General features: G+C 42.7%; 1 protein-coding gene across 2 annotated transcripts in view; it reads right to left on the bottom strand.

The window, feature by feature from the left end:
* Positions 1–14,833, bottom strand: part of XPO6 (exportin 6) — a 51,307-nt gene extending 36,474 nt beyond the window's left edge. For both annotated transcript variants that reach the window (XM_072982871.2, XM_072982872.2), the window contains exons 1-2: positions 14,413–14,833; positions 331–421 (exon numbers count right to left, since the gene is read on the bottom strand). In XM_072982871.2, coding sequence (XP_072838972.2) covers positions 331–421; positions 14,413–14,415 — 94 coding nt within the window. In that variant the 5' untranslated portion in view covers positions 14,416–14,833. The remainder of the gene's footprint in view (positions 1–330; positions 422–14,412) is intronic.
* Positions 14,834–15,122: the final 289 nt, after the last annotated feature.

The raw sequence follows: 15,122 nt of genomic DNA, 5'->3' as shown, positions 1-15,122 counted from the left end.
CTATATCAAAACCCTAGAAAAAGATATGACTATTTTGCTTATTCAAATATAAGGGGCCACCATTCATAAGGGGATACTTTAGATGCAAGCTTGACTGTCCAGCTCGGATCTGAAGTGTTGCCCCCCCCCCGAATAAAAACACCTGAGATACTATAGAAATATGCAATTAACTGCTCTGGTTGTAGTCAGTGGATTTTATGAATGCAACAAAATGCGAAGTTACTGTATATATATACAACAAGACACAATTCAAACTATGAAATGTCTTTTGAGTATTTATAATAAACAAACAAACAAATCTGGAGAAACTGAAACCGTAAATGAGTTTACCAATCTCTCGCTTCCTTTCGTTAGTAGTGCAATTGTGGAAAAACTCTGTCATTAGGCTCTCCAAAGCTCGCAGGGAGGCCTCTTCCGATGCCTGTTAAAGATGTTCAAGAGAAAATGTTAGATCTGAGCAAATTGAGTGTCTGCGGTTTACGAAATCTGCCCTCATTTTTCACCAGTACCTTACACTTGCCTCCTGTACTGAATGCCCACTTTTATCTTCATTCTCATTTCTCCTCCCTCCTGTCTTCTTTCGCCCTTGTTTTGCCCCATTTTACCGTCTTTAACCTTGTGAGCAAAACTATGCAGAACAGATCTGTTCACATCTACACGCCAAGGCCTTTGCTCAGATATGGAACATTTGGAGGCACATCATGCAGAACCTTCGGCCAAACCAAGGTTCAGTTAAGACCCATACTTGGAACTCGGCATTTATACATCAAGACAGAGCATAACTGAGTACAAGAGGGCAGCAGAATTGGGCATAAGATAATGGAGAGAAAGGAAGACCCTCTTCCTATTGAAAGCTTATTTTATTAACTATTATGAATAAAACAAAGCAACTGGAAGTATTGGGCAAGCTGTAAGGACTTGCTTTTTCAAATGGCACGCACACAGAAGTTTTAAATCCAATGTTAGTCTCAATTACATTAGACCCATGAGTAGAGATGGGCACGAATCGTGATTCGGAGGTTCGTGCTGCTGGTTCCCTTCCTCTGCCTCCACGGTTGGATCCCCCATTCACCAGTTGGCACATGCTCCTCTCCTCCTCCTCTTTGGCTGTTCAACCAGTCTCCAGCAGGAGCATGGGCTTCCCTGTCCTGCTTCCTTGGTTGATCGCCCACTCAGACAAGGAGGCAGGACAGGCAAACCTACGCTCCTACCGGGGACTGGTTGAAGAGCTGAAGAGGCGGAGAAAAAGAGCGTGCTCCAACTAGTGAGTCATTGGCCAGAGAGATGGGGGAAGTGAACCATATGTACTGGTACGAACCTCCAAAGTGAAGTTCATGCCCATCTCTATCCAGGAGACCCTGTTTTGGCTGTAAGAGACCAACATGGTTGCCCCATGGAAACTTCTATAGTGGGGCTATGTTACGATTCACTAAAAAGTCTTGTTCATTTCAATAGGTCTTCTCCAGGTGGTGCTTAAATTGGGTTTAACCCACCAAGCTTCAACAGTGATTCGTTTTTTCAACATTAAACAAGAAAAGCAATCAGGTAGTCAGTGTACAATAACATTAGAACTACGACCGGTAACTCTATGAGAGCTTTCTGCCTGAAACACATCACTTACTCGCTTACAAAATGCAAGACTAAAGGGTTGGCTACATCACAGTCCCATTTCCTCAGTTTCCGCCGGATAGAATAAAGTATAGTAGAAAGCTAGCATGCATTGAGCAGTTCAACTGAAATCAGAAATTTCTTTAGGGGAGATGAATTTAAGCTGGCTTACACTTTGCAACCTGTATCTTAGCAACAGAATATTGCCTTTTCATTTTCTCTATGGGGCTTAAAATAGAGTGCACATTCTATAAGGATGACTGTTCAGAGGTCATTCCACTCATTATACAGAATCGAAGACCGTCAGAGCAATTTAACATTTACGTGTTAACATTATAAGGACGGGTGATTATTATTATTTGACCACTTCTCCCGACTAATACAAATACTGCACTCTGAAGTTGAGCTATCATACTTTTCCTTCTCCTAATTTTATTTTTTTTACATTATTATCTCTTCATATTTTTGAGAAGGTTGGTGTTTTAAATTCTTTCCTGGTATTCAGACTAAGCGTAACCAAGACCAGCCATTCTTTATCATTTTTTCCTGGTACACAGACTTGCATTCCAGTGCAAACAATAGACTGCACGCAAAAAGCAAAGGTGGGCTTGTCAGCTCTGCTTTAATGTTTTTTAAAAAAAACACCCAGCTCTACCTGCCCAGAGCCAGTCTAGGTTCAGAACTGAGCAGTCTGCTGGAAGACACCATTAGCGGATTTATACCCTCCGTGTGGAATTCTCCTCCCTCATATTAGACGGGTTTTAGCAATTCTTTTTAAGTACACATTAAAGACACACCTATATCCAAAAGCCTCTTTGGTCTAGTTTAGTTTGCCATTATGCATGGGGATTTTTTGCACTACAAATCCCATCATTTTCCATTCTGGCAGTTCTAACTCAAAGACACATACATGTAGTTCGCCTGGGAGAAGGACCTCCAATGGAAGGCTCTCAGGCTTCGAGCGATCTAGCTCTACCAAGAATGTGCGAAACTTTGCCAACAGAATGGATTGTCAAACATTTAGAAAAGATGTGTGTATTACATGCCGTCAAGTTGGAACCAACATATAGCAACACTAATAGGGAAGTGAGATGTGTATTTAACAAGGGGTCTTTTACCAGTTCCACCCCCCGCCCACATACTGAGTTTCTATGGCCAACCAGAGAGTTGAATCCAGTTCTCCTGAGCCCTAGTCCATCAGTCTATCCACCGAATTGGATACATTAGAAATGACAGGCGTCCATAATTCACAGGTGAAAAGGGGGTCTTTGGAAGAGGAAATTAGGAGGCTATGCAATTTATCCCCTGCATATCTGCATTCAGCACTTATACTGTATATGTTTTCATTCCCAACCCTCAAACACTGTGAAGATCTAATCACACCTGCATTGTGGTATGTATATGTGCGTTTAATATTCAGCTACAGCTGAGTATTTCTTCAGCTTGTAAACCATTTACGTACACTGAAAACATGAGGTGAGAGTGCCATATAACACCACTATATTTTGTTCCAGCATTCTCCCATCTGGTGCCCTCCAAAACACACTCTTTCCATTAATTCTTGTAATTCAACAAAGTGGGCCCCAGCCAGCTTTTAAGGACTTAAATAAATAAAACACCATTTTTTGTCTGTATTTCAAAATCTACTCCTCATCTCTAGTAATACCCTTTATTGGCATTCTTCCCCACTGGGACTAGTGAATTCAAGCTCAAGCAGTATTTGGGAAGTGGATATGTTTAAAAGCTGTCCTCTAATGATTTCCCATGTTAACTCAACCTCGCTGCCTCCAATTAGTAGTTCAGAACAGGATATTGATTGGAACAACAGCTATGGTGTAAATATAGTAAACCTGGCCTGAGGCTTAAAACCACAGACGTTGTTAATGCCAAGGGAAATAAACATTATTTGCTGCTGCTCGAATGCACGTACATATGGAGATATGAGAGCCAGCATAGTGCAGTGGACAGGGTGGCAGATTAGGACTCAGGAGACCTGTGTTCAAATCCCTTCTCAACCATGGAAACTCACTGTGTGTGTGGGGGGGCAATGGTAAACTACTCGTTAGATATACTGTGTACCCTGAAAACCACACTAAGGTTGCCAAAAGCCAGAAGCAACACAATCAGAATGGGAAAGGTACCTGCTCCTTGGTGGAGTTCAGAACCCTGAACTCGTGAACACTCTTTTATTATATCAGAACAGTTCTCCAAATGGAACAGTCTAAGGTCCCATCGACACTAGTTTTAAAAATGTGAAATAAAAAGTATATATCACTATTCAACCCTCTCAACACAGATTAAAATCACACCTCTTCATTTCATTCAATTCATGCTTGCAAAAGTGCCTGAAAAATTCTCTGAATACTGTATTACAGTGGTCTCCAACCTTGGGCCTCCAGATGTTCTTGGACTACGGCTCCCAGAAGCCTTCACCACTGCCTCAGCTGGCCAGGATTTCTGGGAGTTGAAGTCCAAGAACACCTGGAGGCCCAAGGTTGGGGACCACTGCTGTATTAGATACGTTTCTGAATACAGTGGACCCTCTACTTAAGGAATTAATCCGTATTGGAATGGTGGCTGCAAGTCGAAAAGTCTGTAAGTCGAATCTCCATTGACCTACAATGCACTGAAAACCGATTAATCCCATAACCAGTGGTTTTTATTCTATTTTTATTCCATTTTGTTTTTTTTCTGGTCTGTAAGTCGATTCTCTGGCTGCAAGTCGAATCTAAATTTTGCAGCCAGAGAAGTCTGTAAGTCGAAAAGTCTGTAAGTCGAGCCGTCTGTAAGTCGAGGGTCCACTGTACCTTCAAAGATCTCAGCAAGAAGAATTCTCTTCTTTCTGGGCTCAGTAAAGTATAACAATTTCTAATAACTTGACCACCATCTGTTTAACTATTGCTGGCCTGAAAATAAACCCTTAACTTTTCCTTTGGTGCTTTTAGAATCCTGGCTTCTATTCACATGTTCCTCATGTTTTGTTCCAATTTCTTACGAATAATGCAAAGCTTTTACTGATAGGTCCACTTGATGTCTTATCTCTGACATTTTTAAACCTCTCAAGGATTTGTACCAGGAAAATGCCATTATATATGTAACATATCCTCTCTTATAGCCCCATGGCAGAGCCTGCAAACATTACTTTTTCATAAGACAGCTCCCTGTATCTACAGCCAGCACCGATAGTGATAGGGTAGATAAAAATTAATGATTAAGAAAAACAATTTAAATCATGATTTAAGTAAAATAATCCAATTTTTAAATTTAAATCGTTTTTTAAAAATCCAATTAAAAAAAATTTAAATTAAATCCGTTCTGGCGAGTGGATCTGCTGTCTGGGGGATTCCAGGAGCAGTTGTCCAGAAAGGTAACTTTTCCAAGCTCTGATTCACATTACCATCACGCTGTCTTAAGTGTAGTAAGTAACTCTCAGAAGTAGAGACGTTGGGGTATTCGTATACAAATATGAATATCCCCCCACAGCTGCAATTAATAAGGGTCTGGCCCCCTCGGCCCGGACCGTCCACTCGCGCATCCAGCGGGCGGCCCCTCTCTTCCTTCCAATCGCTCCTGAGCGCCACTCGGCTAGCCACTCAGCAGCCTTGCAGGGAGACTTGTCCTCCTTCCTTCGGTCAGGAGTGGCTAGCTGACTGGGAAGAGAACAGCCCTTGGGTGTCATTGGAAGGATGAGTGGGAGTGCCACCAGCAGATGTGTAAGTGGATGGTCTGGCCGGACCCTCGTTAACTCCCGCTGCGCAGGGACTTTTGAATTCGTATACGAAAACCCCCATCTCTACGCGGAAGTTATAGAAACTCAGAACTCTAAGACGCTTTCCAGACCCATATGGCAACACCAACTTGCAGTGAGTTTAATTTACTTTATTTGGACAAGGTAATCATTAACATCATAATCTAAACACGATTCTCCACCTCGTCTTGCTATAATCCTTCCCAGATCGTGAAATGAGTTTGACACCTGTTTTCAACACAGGGTGGCTCACAACTATTTAGTTGCCAGAGGGACTCTGCAGTGTAGGAAATCTCTCACACACATTCTCTGTTGTTGAAAACCCTCACAGAGAAAGAAGCACTTGTCCAAATCCACGATTCTAGCCATTATACTTCTCAAGTTCTCACCTTAAACCATGTCGACAGATAACAGGGAATTCCGTAAGCTTTAGAAACCTCTCAGCCACATCTTAACTTGGCTTGAACTTAAACAAAAAGTTCTGAATAAATTAGTAATCTAAAAAAATAATGGTGACCGAACTGTGAAGCAAATAAAGATGAGAACATGTATGGAAGACTTGCATTTTTGTTTCCAACCACAAACACAAGAATCCATTTTGTAAGCAACAAAATGATTCTTTTCAAAGAGAGAAACAGGATTCTTAATAGCAAAGATGAAGTTCCACCTTGCAAAATAAAACATGGTTTGAATATCTAAAAACAAACAAAACAAAAAACCAGTCACTCTTCTACAAACTCTGTTATCATATTCTGTATTATGGCCAAGAAACAGGACTAAGGAAGAACTTCTGCTTGTGCCTTTAAAGCTGTTTGCAGAAGAGTGCTACTCTACACCCAGGTCAAATCTAGCCCTTACTCTAACAGGAAACTCTTTTAGATTCCTCAATTAAGATACTGTTTACTTCTTGAAAAGAAAGAAGGGAATGAACTTATTACCAAAAGCTAAGAAGAAAATACTCTGTCTTTCTGCAGAAAAATAACAAAACAATATATATACACACATATATATATAAAGCGGGCCTTACATATTGAAAAAATAAAATGGCCTTCACTCACTGTCACAGCATGATCAAATTCACTGAAAGACAAACTTGCACGTTCAGGGTGCCACAACTGAGAGGGTCCTATCTCTAGGTACTACTTGTCTCATTATTACTGATGGGGCTGGGAGAAAAGACCTGTAGAAGGATTGCCACAGATTTTAAAGCAAGGAAGAGGTTCATTCAGAACAAAGCCATGGAAGAGGAAATAGTGGAGACAAAAACCCTTACAACTTATTGCGTTTATATCTTGCTTTTCCTCCATGATGGGACCTGGGGTAACAAACGTAAGAGCGGGTATATTCCCCGTTCACACAACTGAACTGCCCTGTGTGCATACTCCTAAGATATCCGAGTCTTCAGACAAGGCTTAAGTAAAATAATTAGAAGCATAGGCAAGATGTAAACTCCCCCTATTAAAGAAGTGTTTGATTGTATTTTAGAAGATTCGGGAACTCAGTTCCTCATACAGGGACACAAGCAGATTGCATCTAATTAGCTGTGAGGCCAATGTTTTGACAAGTCCTCAGATGTTCTGGGTCAAATTCTCAATTGACAAAAGCAGTAGAGAATGCAAACTGAACTCATCTCTCCTCTGGGGTTTCTTATCGTTGTTGGAACAATGTTCTTCATGTTGCTCCTTGGTAAATACACTGCAGTGAAAAGCAGACTATTCAGTCGGGAAACTGAGTACAAAACAAGGATCAAGGAGATCCTTCAGCACCATCACCCCCCTGATCTACACCTCGCTACTTGATACATCTCCAATCACAGCTACCTTTCTGTGCTAATAGGAAGTGGTGTGGAACTTAAAAATGAAAGTAAGAAACATATTATCTAAAGAAAGTTGAGTTTACACAGGCACTGCCAAAAACAAAGGAACGAAAATAAAATTTTACATGAAGCTTGTATTAAATTCGTTGGGCGAAAAGGAGGATGGAGAAGTCCAGCATGGGGGGTGGGTGGGTTGGGGAAAGAAGGACAGGCAGCAGTGATCTTGTCAGTGTGTTACAGTAAACCTGTAATTTGGAAGACCGGTCATGCACAGCCCACGATATGTTGCACGGTGTTTGATCAGTCTGGAGTCTACTTCCTCCACAAGTTTCACCACCTATATACTTAGAATATACTTAAGGCAGCAGCCATTGCCACTGTGAGAAACATAGGAAAAATTCTCAACACCCACCTGGAAACTTAAGGAAAACTAAGACGCAAGTGGCCAAAGACTGACCGAGGCCAGTGTTCTGTTTATGCAATGGCTAACCAGATAACTTCAGGATCGCCACAGGTATGACACGAAGGTTTAGCACTCTCTTACTCAGTGACACACAAATTCTGACTGGCTGCAGCATGCTGGTCAGCTGTCACACTTGTTATGGTCTTGCCATCCCCAGGACAAATTTTATGCGTGTCATGACACATTTTCAAGCCTTCATGTGCCTTGGGAAAGGGAAGCTCCCACTCTTCCACACAGCTCTGAACAAGAAAGCCAAATGGGAAGTCTTCTGCTAACTCTCTGAGTAGAAGGGTGTCACCCTCTTCTCCCGAGTACCCCCAAGGGTAAGACTAGATTGTAAAGAGTTCACATCTCTCTGCAAGATCAAGATAACAGAGATTAACCAGCACGTATTTTAACCTGCTGGATTTGCCAGGTTAAAATACGTGCTTTCCAAATTGGGTGCATTCGCTGACTCTTGATTTTAACTAACATTTACAGAGAAAGAACATGTGAGAAGTAATTCTGGTAGAACACATAATCTGATGCGTGTCCCATTGGCCCTCCTCTTCCAAGAAGCAGACAGAAGAGAGGTCCCCTGGCAATAATTCCATGGGTTTCAGCCTACTTTAATAACTCATGACAGCTTTTATTAAAGGCATAGAGTCAGCTCCTAATGCCCCTTTCCTCGCATTCTTAGGGGGCTGGGTTTCCGGCAGTAACCTCCTGAACACAAATGCAAGAGTGATACCTTTTATTGGACCACGAAAACCTCCTGGGCATAGCTAGTCTGGCTGGGGCCCCCCATTGACTTCACTTGGGTCCCCCAAAGTCCAGGGCCAGAGAAACGGATGGGAAGTATGAGTCCCAATCAGGGGACGCAGTACTTTTAGGAAGGGGTTGGTTGGTAAAGGTGTGTGATGGGAACTAGGCACCATGGCACTGCTCCTCCTGGAGCCCCTTCAATGCATTTGTTGCCACTTGCGTCTCCAGGCTCTGTGGCTCTTGTCAAGTGACATCAAAGCTGGGGTGAGCCTGAGTCAGCTGGGGGGCTATGGTGCCAGAGCCTCTGGTCCCCGACCTCTTGCCCATCACAACAAGCTGGGTGGGAGGAGGTGGCTCCCCTTGTCCTCTCTCCGTTTACACCTCTGCAGAGGTCTGGAAAACGGGGTCCCAGGCATCCCCCTCCTTCATCTGATGTAGTTGATGACAACCTTGAGCTCTGCAAACATCGTGCCCTCCACCAGCTACCCCGTATCAGGTGGTGACCATTCCTCTCTCTGCTTGCAAAGGGGCCGAGAGATTCTCTCTATCCCAGGGATCCCTGGTCTTGTGGGGTGAGGCCAGATGGCCCACTGGGGGCACTCAAGGTGAGCGCCTCACATCTTAGCAATTTGCTAAGTTAAGAAATCTAACTTACGTATACAAAAAGAACCAACTGGATCTAGCCACTACATGAAAGAATATCATTACTTTCATGTAAATAAACCTGGTCAAGAGCTGCAGTCAACTCCTAAGAACATTCTTGTTGCCCCCTGGTTTAGAGAAGGTTAGCTGGTGAGGAGAAAAGAAAGAGGTCTTGATGCTTAGAGCTTATGGAATGATCTAAGGCCCCCTCACCGACCCTTTTAAATAGGCTTTAAGAAAACAGTATGAATTAAGCAGGTATTTTAAGCTGAGGCCTTACCTCATTGCTTCTTTTTAATGTCTTGATAACCGTTCCATTATTTTGCAGCATTTCGTACTGTTTTAGGATTCTGTTTTAATTTCAGATTGCTATTTGCTTAAGTTGATTTGACATCTGCTTAGAAAGGTGCGGCATACAGAATGTTAGTACAAGTTTTAAAAAGGCAGGCAAACAGAGAGAGCCTGAAAAATTCCTAGCAAGGTAGAGTGTTTAGAAGCCTCCTGGGCGCTGGCAGAGGAGAACCAGAGAGCTCCATCCGTCCACCAGAAGCTTTCTGTATTTCTAAGGCAATCCTTCTTTGGCTGGTTTGTCTCCATGCAAGAAGCAGAGAAAGGACAGAGCACTTTCCACAGCCCACTCGCTCACCTGCATGCAATTTGTGTCACCTACATGTTCCTGACAAGAAACGACACAATGCCGAAATACAGATTTCAGCACCAAGCTGAAATAAAACTGATTGAATCTTTAAGCACAGAGACTGAAGCATGAAAGAGAAACCCAGACACCATCAATTCAAATAGGACCTTAGCCACTGCCCCCCTAGGTAGGCCATCATCCTTTCTTCCTGTATCTGCAAGAGCAGGATAACAATAATGCTAACCCATCTACAGCATTAAGATGAAGCGAGACAACAGACAAGTGGTTCTGACTCTATTCTGACATGAAATTCAGAATATGAGCCTTGTGTGTGTGTGTTTAGTCGTGTCCGACTCTTCGTGACCCCATGGACCAGAGCACGCCAGGCCCTCCTATCTTCCACTGCCTCCCGGAGTTGGGTCAAATTCATGTTGGTTGCTTCGCAGACACTGTCCAGCCATATGAGCCGTGGCAAATCATTATTTCTAAGGCTACATTTATAAAAATGCTTCAATGGTGAAACACTGGGGGGGGGGGATGACAGTAAACCCCTTCCACATCACCTGCACCTCCAGCAATAAATCATAGATATGAAGAATATGTTGGGAATATGTTGCTTGTGCTATCATCAAGGTCGTACAGTTCCCTACGCAGATGTTCAAGGAGCTCCATGATCTTTCCCAACCTGAGAGGTGAGTGGCTTGGAGTGGAGAATCTCTCTGCAGTTTGTGCTATGCAGCTATTTAGCAAAGCGATGGAGAGGACTCTCCCTTTTCTGTCCCCAGAGGCTCAGTCCTGGCAATGCCCTTCCAGAAGCAGATCAATAAGGCACATGGGGCGAGAGGAAGGTGGCGGATGCTTTTCAGCTAGCTTGTATGTTCCATGCCAAAGTGCCTAACTTGGCACAACAGCAAGGGGCTGTCCTGAGTGCACTGCTTTTCAGCTGCACACTGTTGAGATTAGTGACCTGGTTCTGTCTGTTGAGACCAGAACAGAGTCCAATTTATCACCAACTTTGGGTTAGCCAGCCAACATTCATGAACTCTTTTTGTGGATCATCAATACACGGTCTGGAAAAGCAACCTCCTACGGCCACAGAAGAGGGTTCTAACTTCATCAGATCAATTCTCAAGCCACTCCTTCTCTCTTAGAGAATTAAGGCAATGAGAAAGAATGTTCCTGCTGCCCCGTCACTTACAGAAAATAACCAATACAGTATTCTGTTTTCCTGAAAATAAGCCTGAGTATGATTTTTCAGGATGCTCGTAATATAAGCCCTACCGAAAAAATAAGCCCCAGTGAAGTGAAACCCCGCCCTCCACCCTTGTGCAGCAACCAGAAGAGGATGACATGAATGTAAAATAAAAATTAAGCCCCAATGCTTTTTTTTTTTGAGGAAAAATTAATATAAGACCCTGTCTTATTTTCGGAGAAACATGGTCATTCAAGTCTGTATGACTCAATTTGCTCAAAGGGAACAGTAAATTTAGTAGCAATGAACAATTTTGGGTATCGTTGTTATGTGAGATAATGCAACAATTAAGTCTTCATTCATGTATATGTGTACACATTAATGGGGGGAGTGGTATGTGTAGGAAAGCTCATGGAACAATTTCAAGAAAGCAGCAAAACACAGTAGTCTAAGGCACCATCGGTGGCCTAGAGGCACCTAAATATCTGAAGACATATCTTAAGAATGTGAAGTATTTCTTCAGAATCTCCAAAGTACTGTATAAGTCTTTGGCTGACACATAACAGCATCATTTCCTGCCTAGCCTCTCCAGCAGTTCTCAGGACCACATCCACGATACCGTTAGTGCTACCTGAAAGAGTTTTTTTATTGCCATGCTGGGATAAAAATCACAATATCTCCAAAGAAAACATGTTTTCTAGGGAGCAATGTTATAGTTCCCATTGATTTCTTATGTCACAAGCAGCCTATGGCATCTGGACTCAGCTGACTGTGTAGCTATGTGGAAGGAAATGATTTCTAAACAGTTTTCAATTTTTTAAAGCGTCTGTTTTAACTGCACATTGCTCTGGCAGTCTTGGCAGTCAAAAAAACCCCAATTAAGACTTTCAATAAATAATTTTAAAAAATACATTAAAACAAATACATACTATAGCAATGCAAACTTACGGATCAATAAACTTGCGTGAGAGGATATTTTGTAACCACTTCACGGACGAAATGTACCTATTCTGACAGAAACCAAACTGTGACAAGTGCTTCCCAGGGGAACTTCCGTCAGGGCCACGTGAAAGCACTGTAATGGCAGCTCAAACCATACTTCATAGTACGTACTAAATCTCACAACTGACGTCATCTGGCCTAAAAGATACACTCTCCAAGAAATGCAGATTGAGTGGAACCCATTTATACTGTGGGTCACTAGGAGACCACTCCCAACAATCTGGGGATCCCCACATGACCAAGTCATCTGAAAAGGTATATGATGTAGAGCAAAGTCCCTATATAACAAGGCTATGCTCTCTGCTAATATTAAACGCTAATGAAATGTTGTAACTCTAATATAAACTGATTGTGGAAAAGACTGTATTTTGTTACACCTCCAGAAAAACATGACATTTCTTGGCACAAGTTCATGAACTTCAGACTTTCTACTCTCCAAAGATTTTTCCTATGCCTGACATGGAATCTCCATGAAGAATTCTGCGAGATAACGCAAATTTTTCTCAAAGTTTGGAAGGGGCCCCAGGATGTTTTCTTGAAAATTGTGGAGTTTCTCAAAAATTCAGAACTGAAAAGCTCTATAGGAAGTCTTCTGATGCCCTAAGTATATTAAGAGCTCATTCCTAAAAGGACAGCCAAGTCAGTGTAATATCTCTAATTTTCTGAGTTGGAAGGAAACGGAATATGTCATGGAGCACACATTCCCACTATCTTTTCACTTTGAATTTACAATTTAAAAATTTAAATGAATTTACCATTCACGTTCTGGACCATACTGTACTATTATTTGCATTGCTGTCATCATCCACAGTACTGCAGCCCTGGTCATTTTTTTGAAGATGAAATAAGATAACATGTTTAAATCTAGAGTTAGGATGTAGTTTGTGATTACACCCTAGTAAGCAAACGATGGCTTCCTTTTAAATCAGAATTGCAAATCATTGTCTTATCTGACAGATAACATTTGCTTGCTTCTCTAATGGAAAAAGCATGTTAGGCTGTTGCATGTGAAGCAATTGTCTTTCTCCAACCATGGCCCAAGAGAACTGTTTTCCTTGTTAGTTATCCCTAATCTTAAGAGTCAGCATTCTTGGCTTGAAACTACTGTCCAAAATACTGTCATTCTCAGAGGTAAAGCACAACCATTTTTTCCCCTTGTCCACGTCTCTCTCAAGATATACAAAGGAGATTCAGAGAGAGACTAATTCTAAAATAACAGGCACAAACCAAACCATCTACTGGCTACCTGCCATGGCAAGAGATGGGCACATTTTGTGATTATGTTCATATGAGACACCACACATTTATTCCTGAGAGATCACAGTTCAGTGATAAATTCAAGAACATGCACAACAGTCTGGATTTTTAGTTTGACAGAAAATGCAAGCCCCCACCATTGCTTTCACATTTGCTGATAATTTGAGCAGTTCTCAGATTTGCAGATTGACCATTACTTTGTGTTGATGACATCTAAAACTTATCACTAGGTAGGACCACTAGCTGAAACCACAAAAAGCAAATTTAAATTAACACTCTTTTCCAAGTACCTAGGATTCACTCAAATAGGGCAGTTTTAATACTTTCAGCAAGCTCTATCCAGTCACCCAAGTGTTCAGTGGGAATAAGGTGTTTGTAGGATGGTCCCTTAAAAGTAGACCCCATTGTCACACTGTTGATCAACTTGAATTTGGGATTTAATGCTGCAGTAAACAGCCAAACCATTCAAGCTCTTCCATCCACATTTGCTGAGAACTAAAGCCATTGTCATGCTTCCACTGGATCCTGCTTTTTCCTCCTGAACTGGTGATTTCCTGTTCCTTCTGTGCATTCCAACAATCTATTCTAGGAAAACTTATGGAGTAGGTTTTTGTGCCATGGAGGGCCACAGTGGGAAGCAAAGGCAAAGAAAATCCCAATTGTGCTAGTGCTGGATTCAGAACTACTCCCTGGGTCATGGCCTTAGTATTCTGTGAAAACACTAAAACATTTTATTTTTATTTATTTATTTATCCAATGGTCAAGTGAATCTGCAGCCCTGTAATTGTACATGCACAGGTATTCTCTTAAGGGCTGCTTCTCTCTCTTTCTACCTACGATGTCAGCAGATCTGCAGGGTCGATGAGCGCCTTTAACTGTAATGCTTACTGGCATCCAGGGTTCTTTGGTAGCAAAAGACGGGTCTCTGGAATCATTCCTTTGACAATGAACTCAGTGCAGGTACATTCTGCTGCTGCAAACGGAGCTCTGAGATCATAACTTGGAAGGCCATGTTAATAACACACAATCCACCCCACCGCAGGCTGCTGTACGGCAACAGCTAAGGACCTAAAGGCTTCCTAAGAAAGACTTAGGCAAGCCTTAGTCCTATCCCCTAAAATCAATCCCATAAAGATAAAAGAACAATGGCTTTTTCTACAAAGCTCTTCTTAGCTGACTAAGATGAAGCCTTTTGAAAGCACAAAAGCATGATTATTATTAAACAATTACTAGTGCCCCACGTTGCATCTTATCACCTGCGAACACCTAGGAGGCCAACCTAAGGCTAGATTTTCCAACTTACCATGGTGTTTTCCCGAAGCGTCTTGGGCTCTTCACCTCTTGGGATCCTTTTTTTCCCCCCACTCTCCTTTCTCTCAGCTCATGTCATGGTCAAAGCGGCAGTTCCCCAGGAGGACCTTCTTCCTCCATTGGGGCGAATGAAAATAAAACAAAAACCCCACCCCTAAATCCACCCCTACCCAGCTTTTGGCTTCAGAAATTCATCAAGGCAGCAAACTGCTAGGGGAGGATATATATATTTTTTCTTTAAAGGGAAACCTCTTTCTACCTATATATATATTTTAAAAAATACATAAGATACCTCAAAATTGCTATTTTTTTTAAAAAATGGAAAATTCCTCGGCCAGCCTCTGTGGGGACCTTCCAGGGCAAGAGGGGCCTACTATGGGGTGGGTGGGGGAGGCAGGGTGGGGGGGCCGGTCCTGGGGGGGGGAGTCTTTGGGAGGGGGTTAAGAAGAGGGAAGGAGAAGGAAGGCGAACCCTCTCAGGGAGGGGTAAAAAAGGGGCCGAGGGGGGTCCTCCTGGGGGGATGTGTGGGTGCGAGTGGGGGGGGCGGGGAGCCTACCTCAGGGAGGGTGGGTGGGGGGGCCTCACAATGGAGTTGGAAGAGGGGGGGCAACCCCGGTGCCTGTTGAGGGGAGAGGTTGGGCCTTAATGCTGCCCCCACCACCCCCGACTAGCCGCCGTCCCCACAGCTCTCGGGCCCCTCCA

The sequence above is a fragment of the Pogona vitticeps genome, chromosome 13, assembly GCF_051106095.1.
Source record: "Pogona vitticeps strain Pit_001003342236 chromosome 13, PviZW2.1, whole genome shotgun sequence".
In the NCBI taxonomy this organism is placed as follows: Eukaryota; Metazoa; Chordata; class Lepidosauria; order Squamata; family Agamidae; genus Pogona; species Pogona vitticeps.
Note: the sequence above shows the minus strand (reverse complement) of the source record. Positions and strands in the feature narration are given on the sequence as shown.